This window comes from Octodon degus, unplaced genomic scaffold (assembly GCF_000260255.1).
Source record: "Octodon degus isolate 3935 unplaced genomic scaffold, OctDeg1.0 scaffold00056, whole genome shotgun sequence".
Taxonomy (NCBI): Eukaryota; Metazoa; Chordata; class Mammalia; order Rodentia; family Octodontidae; genus Octodon; species Octodon degus.
In genome coordinates this window covers 10,274,930-10,282,014 of record NW_004524632.1, presented here as the reverse complement: position 1 = coordinate 10,282,014, position 7,085 = coordinate 10,274,930, and the positions used below count along the sequence as shown (strand labels likewise).

At 51.1% G+C, this 7,085-nt stretch overlaps 1 protein-coding gene across 4 annotated transcripts in view; it reads left to right on the top strand.

The window, feature by feature from the left end:
- The window catches only part of LOC101568567 (keratin, type I cuticular Ha4), a 3,886-nt gene extending 2,717 nt beyond the window's left edge, over positions 1 to 1,169 (top strand). For all 4 annotated transcript variants that reach the window (XM_023717930.1, XM_023717931.1, XM_023717929.1 and 1 more), the window contains exons 6-7: positions 1 to 116; positions 793 to 1,169. The exon at positions 1 to 116 ends at the window's left edge or, in 3 of these variants, runs on beyond it. In XM_023717930.1, the coding sequence (XP_023573698.1) occupies positions 1 to 116; positions 793 to 874 (198 nt within the window). In that variant the 3' untranslated portion in view covers positions 875 to 1,169. The remainder of the gene's footprint in view (positions 117 to 792) is intronic.
- The last annotated feature ends 5,916 nt before the right edge of the window (positions 1,170 to 7,085 follow it).

Below are 7,085 nucleotides of genomic sequence, written 5' to 3'. Positions count from 1 at the left end.
ATCCGGGGTGACCTGGAGCGGCAGAACCAGGAGTACCAGGTGCTGCTGGACGTGCGGGCGCGGCTGGAGTGCGAGATCAACACGTACCGGGGGCTGCTGGAGAGTGAAGACTGCAAGTAAGGATGGATTGAGGGCGCCGGGAAAAAGCCGGTGGTGGGAACGGGACTCGGGTGCATGCCTGGCGTCCGGCCCCAGTGCAGAACAGAGGGCCTACTATGTGCTCAGTTGTGTGACAGACACAGGGACATGTACCTGGCCAAGGTCAAGATCACAGCGTATGTATCTGGGGCTCTCCAGGGAAAGGCGACAGTGGGGGGGGGGGACAGTCAGCAGTGCTTATTCAGCAGGCAGCTTGTGCTAAATTCCTCGAGAGCTTGAAGGAAGCAGCTAATGCCTACATTTTTATTTTGACCAGCGTGACATGCTTATGTCTCGTCATCCGGGCAACTGCTTGGCAGTCAACAATGTGCGATATAACAACCACTGTTGGGCTTCATCACCGTGTTTTTTAAAATTCTGTATCATTCCTAGTGCTTTATCAGTTTTTATTCTGTTTAAAGAAATATCACAACAGCTTAGGAACACGAGATAATATTTTTTTTTTGAAAAAGGTCCACTTCTGCAGCAGGCACTCTGGGATAAGGAGAAGGACTTGCTCACAGTCACCGCCCCATTCCACTCAATTCCAAGCGTGGAGAAATGTTGGGCTGTCTTCCCAGGCACAGGCGTCACGCACACCTTTGGCTTCCCTGTTTTCCGCCTTCCAACCCACTCTGAATCTCTGTCCTCCAGGCTCCCCTGCAACCCATGTGCCACCACTAACGCCAGTGGCAGTTCCTGTGGGCCCTGTGGCAGCTGTCAGAAGCGTTGTTAACTCAACAGCTGCACCTTCTTTGAAGACGTCGGCGAAGCTGTTTGGATCAAGGCCAGGAAAGGTCCTCAGGTCCTCCCTTGGCCAGGACTCGGCTGTCGTTCATGCCAGCAATGATTCTAGACCCTGACGCGTCTTCCAGACCTGACAAGCAGAGACACCTACCAACTTCCGACACCAGGAGAGCTCTTCCGGGGCTGGAGTTGGGCCTCTTCCTTTCAGAGGCTGTTCAGCTCCGAGGAACCTGAGCTCCAGGGTCACTTTGGGCCATTTCCTGTCTGCACTGCAATTTCCTGCTTTCCTTTCTTCTCTGGTTTTCTCTTGACTACAAGCAGGCGGCTTCATTTACTTCCCAATAAACTTTATTTCTCTGGCATAGTAAATGTGCTTCTTTTTCATATTCACGCATTAAGTGTTCAACATGAGGGCTGCACAGGAAACGCCCTTCATGGGTAGGGTGTAAGGGTTGGAGCGAGTGACCCCAGCTCCTGACAGGGTGGATGTCCCACCAGGTACTCTTACCAAAGGGACAGTGAGCAGGAGACCTGGCCTTCCACACCTGTGCCTGTCTGCCGTGGCTGTGGGGCCTTTGGTTGGAGAATTCCCCCACAGCTGTCCCCATCGGACTGAGTTTTCCTTTCCCCTTTCTCTTCAACTTCCTGAAGATCCACAGAGAGCAATGAAGACCCCCTAGCTGTCTGCTGCGCCTGCTCCTCCAACAGATGCTCCAAGTCACCGTCATCGCTTTCCATCGCCCTGCACACCTAGGCTCTCTTTTTGCACCTCTGATTCCCTGTGCTCTATCTGATTCGCTGTCCACTCCCACATCTTGGGAAGGAACCATTCCGACCCTCAGCCTCTTTTTGTCCTGCTGCATGCCTGTTTCTCCAGGAGAAAGGAAAGTTCTACGCTGTTGGCTCTCAGCTCTCTCAGCTCAATGTCCAGGTTTTCAGCTGCCCATGGGTCAGTTTCCCCTGGGGCCAGTTTGTCCCTTCATGTTAAATTGGGCAAGGACTCTGTCAAACTGTTGTTCTCTAAAAATGCCCTTTAAACGCACTCAGTCCTCTTTTCTTTCTTTTCCCCTCTTCAAGTTTGGTCCTTCTTTTTGGTCTTTGCTTGTGTCTACAGAGTTCTAAAACCTCTTTTCTCACTTGTTGCAATTCCAAGAATTGCAAAAGGTCTCCTAGGGATTCCCTAGTAGGCACTAATCCCGCAGTGCCCCGCCCCCTCTTGCCTTATCTTTGATTTTTAAAGCTCTCTAATACATAGAGCATGATCTCAGCTATGGATTCCATTGAACTCTTGCCAATAGAGTACAGCCAATCACCCACCTTCGTGCCCACTGGGAGCGAGCCCAGCTTTGAAAATCCAGGCATCCATTTCACATAAAATTTGTCTGTCTCGTGTGTAGGCCACTCAGCAGAAATCACTTCATCACCTAATTAAATCCTAGTGTAAGCTGTGGAATAAATACTGTGAGTAGAATACATAAGGAAGAGTAAGAGTAACATTAAGTATTCATGATAAGGTTATTAAACCTTTATGTGCTTCCCATGATTTCAACTTTAATCAACTCTTACAGGCATTAGCATGATTCTGAAAGGAAGTTTTGTGGGATGTGTTTGAACAGAAGGGTGTGCGTAGGTCTAAGCAGAGGGAAATTTTCTAAGCATAAATTTGTCCACAAAGAGATGAGGAATCGAGGCTACATCTAGACTCAGATTGTCCAATTTCTGCTTTGGAACACAGGATAAATGTGGTAGCAGACGTCAGATCATCAAGGTGGTTCTGTTGGTCCGTATCCATCGGTGTGTTCGTGGGTGCCCTTGAGACTCTCTTTCCAGGAAGGGTGCTGCAGAAGCTGTGTTTGGGCTGGGCGGGTAGAGTCAGGTGGGATGGAACAACTGTCAGTTCAAAAGCAGGCGAGAGACAGCAGGGGCTGAGGTGCCTACAGCAGAGAGTGGGTGGGTTTTGAAAGCACTGCCTGTGGCATGGAAGCTGATTAGACATAAACGAACAACAGAGAACAAAAGGAAATGACAAAAGGGATGAAACACTATCAGTGTATCTATGTATCTATCATCCACCCACCCACCCACCCACCCATCTATCCATTCATCTAGCGAGACAGAGAAAGTAGACTATGTGGGATAGGCTGGGGCCACTATAGAGCTGTGAATCCTCATAGTCTTCTACTGCAAGTTGAGGGCCCAGGAAAGCTGGAAGTGTAGTTTTATTCCAAATCAATGTTCTAAGAAGCAAGGGAGCCTTTGCTACAAGTCTCAGAGCTTGTGAGCATCAAAATCTAAGGGCAGGAGAAAAGACGGATGGCCCGGCTCAAGAGAGAAAGAATTCAACTTTGGGCCCTTGAAGGGTTAGATGATGCCTGCCCACATGGGTGAGGTGATCTTCAAGTGTAAGCTCTCTCAGAAACACCCTCACGGGCACGACCAGCAACAGTGTTTTACCAGTCATGTGGCACCCCCAGCCCAGTCGAGTTGGCACTTAAACTTTCACCACCACAAATGCCCACAATGGGCCTGAAGGTTGTGAGCCTCAGGGAATAAAACAATAGTGGATCTGCAGTGGAGGGAACTTGACTGGGTTTGGAGATGTTAGGGAGCCACCTAAATAAAGAAGGTGTTGGGCCTGTAGCGCTTAGGATGGCCCAAAGGAAGATGGCCAAGTACAGGAGAACTTCGGTGGTTGTTGACAGAAATGACTGCGCTGACCTGACATGACCTTCATCCCTGGTTTTGCCAAGTCTTCAAGGATAGGGGTGACATCTGGGTGTAGCAGTGGGAGAGAGAAATGGAGAAGCAGCCAACGTGACCCAGAAGCCAAAAGCGGTGCAAGGGTCAGTGAGAGGGCCATCAAGAGCACCTGCCCACGGAAGAGAAGAATCAGAGCCCAGAAGCAGGAGGTCTCTGGGGACGGCAGGGGGCAGGGCTTTGGGGCAGTGGCAGAAGGGGCCACATTTTAGTAGCTGGCCCATGTCTGTCTCAGTTTACCAGCTCGAGAGTGAGCTGAACGCACTTACCACAACACACTCAGACTAAGCACGTAGCCTGCTTCCTCCTCTGTGTGCTGCTGACAAGAGTTTCAGCATTGGTTCCTTCCCTCAATCTGCAGAATGGTCCACAGAAATAGGCCTTCATTCCTCCTCAGGCAGCCTCGCACCAGGAACTTACACCATCCTAAACTGCTTCATGTTGTTTGCTTAACTGTCCCCAAAACCAGAGGTGCGATTGGAAGGGGACAGACTCTTTAAGAGGAGTGGCCCTGGGAGAGGCTTTTAGGTCATTGGGGGCGTGGCTTAAGGGGCTCGTGGGACCCCAACTTCTTCCTTGTGCTCTTCTGCCTGTGGGCTGAGGGTCGCCGAATTACCTGCCACAGGTGCTGCATTGCGGTAGTCCAAATAGTAGGGCCAATTGCCATGGGCTGATGCCACCAAAGCCTTCAGCCCAGATAAGCCTACTCTGTTCATCAATTGATTGTCTCAAGTATTTTGTTGTAGGAATGGCAAGCTCATTAACACATTCTCTGGCCCCTGGCCTGGCTCATTCTCTTGCTCTTCTCCTGCTGGTTCTTCATTGGAAGCTCTTGAACCGTTAGCTTTCTAGCCCTGTCGTTGCCATTCGTACATGGTAGCATCGAATTAACCTGTGAGTAGCACCATCAGTTCCTTCGTATTTCCAAAGGAATAGACTTGACATTTCCTCTGGGGAGGATTTCCAGCACTGGCACCCGGCCACGAGGGGGAGCTGCTTGTCACAGGGAGGATGGCCTCAGCAGCAGACCTGCCCTGGACCCTCTCCAGGGCTGTGTCCTGTGAGTGGGGTTGTGTGTGATCTCTCCCGTGGCGACAGCCTTGGCTTCCATCACAGTAGGATCCTTAGGCCTCACACGCACTTGGGCGCCGGCATCTGGGGACCACAAGCTCGACCGCAGCGTCGCCACAATTACAGACAGTTGTAAAACCTTTCTTGATTTGCTTATTGAGGGCTCATTGGCTGGAAACCGTCTCAGTGCTCATGTAAAGGTAAGAATTCACAGGACTCTGGAGGGGGAATAAATAAAGTGTAATGGCTTCCAGGAATTCCTCGGAAGCCAACTGAAACCTGCTTCGTTCCTCCGCAGGCAGGACGTTCGCTTGGGCATGGCCGTCCGGTGGCCACAGAACTGTGCAGCGGCCCTGCTAACCTCCCCCAAGAACGTGCAAATGCTTGTTTGCTGACCTCTGCCTTCTGTTTTTGAAGATATAAGGATACGCAGCCGTGGCTTTTTCTACTCTAGAGGTGGCAGCGGGTTACGTAGACCTTTGTGGACACACACGTTGGCTAGGCTGTGACAGTATTCCTTTCTTACACTTTACAAAGTGGCCATTATCTGGAACACAGAATAAAGGAAGAAGGGTAAGAAGTAATTAGAGAAAAACACGTGAATTCAGTGATTGGCTTCACGGCCTGATCCGATGCACCAGGGCTGGGGCAGCTGGATGACACCAATGCGCCCGCTCCACAGCTCACTGGTGGTGGGGTCATTCCAGGGGGAGTAAAGCAGGCAGGAGGAGCAGAGCTGTGGACTGCGACAAAGGTGTTGGAGCTTCCGAGGGCTTCTTCCCGGGGTGCCACGCGTTCGCTTTCAGGCTGTAGTCCTTTCTAAAAGCACCCCAGAGACTCCTCCTTGGAAATGGCTTTTCGGATCACCCAGGAAAATGCACATTAGTACCTTGCAGTTACGACTTGCTTCTGACCCATTAAAGATTCCGCTCCCCTTGGTTGTTTACTGTACTCGCTAGGCGTAGCTCCGATGACACCTGGCTGGTTCCAAAAATAAACCCACCCTTGGAAGATCAGCATTTGTCCTGCGTGAGGGTGATCAAGAGAATGTGCAAGGGCTGGTTTGAGGACAAGGTGACGTGGGGTGAGTACAGGGCAGGAGCTAGCACAAGGCTTCCAAAAGGAACGGTTTTAAGAGATCCCTTTTGGCAGGTTTCGAATAGAATCCTTTCAGGCCACAGCTCCACGCACAACAGCATGAGGACAGGGCACCTGCTTGTGAGAACGTCCCAGTGGCCCCGAGCTGCCTCGTGGGAGGGTGAGCGTGTGGGGGCTTTGCAGGATCACGCGCTTTGGAAGATGCTGTTCAGATTAACCACAGTTCTTTTTCTTTAAAGCTTCCAGCAGGCAGGACACAAACTCACTTAGGAAACTTCCAATGGCATAGAAATGGTTCCTTTTTTTCGTATGGGGGATGGAGCTCAGGACCTTACGCTTGCCAGGCACCCGGGTGCTTATGCCACTGGGTTACCTCTGGGCCCTTGGTTATTTTTATTTATTTATTTCATTTATGTATTTGATACAGGGTCTCACTATGTGGCTCAGACTCGTAGTGATCCTCCTGTTTTCAGCCTTCCAAATGCTGGGATTACAGGCATACACCACCAGGCTTGGACTCGGTCACCAGCTCAGCGTGCACTGGGGGCGGGGCTGGCACTACATACGGGCCTGTTCCCTGTGCTTGTTAAGGCAGGCGCTTAGCCTGCTGAGCTATCCCACTGGTTCTTGGCTCTTTAGAGCAGAGCAGGTTGTTACTTCCTGGCTCGTGTAATCTAGGAGGCGTGATCCTGGTGCAGTGGTTGAGCTCGCTGGACTCTATCCACGTCTGCACGGTGGCATCGTGATGCAGGTAGGAGGAAAGGTGCGAGGCGATGGAGGCAGTGTGGCCACTGGAGGAAGAGAAATCTATGGAGGCGGCCTGGCTCCCCACGTAGGAGCTCTGTGACTTCCGGCCATCTCTCAGAGGTGTGGTAGTACAGCGCCGCATGCGTAGCGGCTGCTCCCCGCATCGGTGTCCTCGATTTTCTTGGAACAAGAGACTGGCAGAAATGGACTGTGGCTCCTTTTGGCCGGAACCGCCATCTTCCAGTAATTTGCCAAAATGACTAACACAAAGGGCAAGAGGGGGGGAACCCAGTATATGTTTTCCAGGCCTTTTAGAAAACATGGGATTGTTCCTTTGGCTACATACATGTGAATCTACAAAAAGGGTGATATTGTAGACATCAAGGGAATGGGTACTGTGCAAAAAGGAATGCCTCACAAATGTTACCATAGGGGCTGGAGAGATGGCTCAGTGGTCTAAAGCACCTACTTAGAACAAGCTTAGCAAAGCACAGGGACTGCGGTTCGATCCCCCAGCACCACATGCC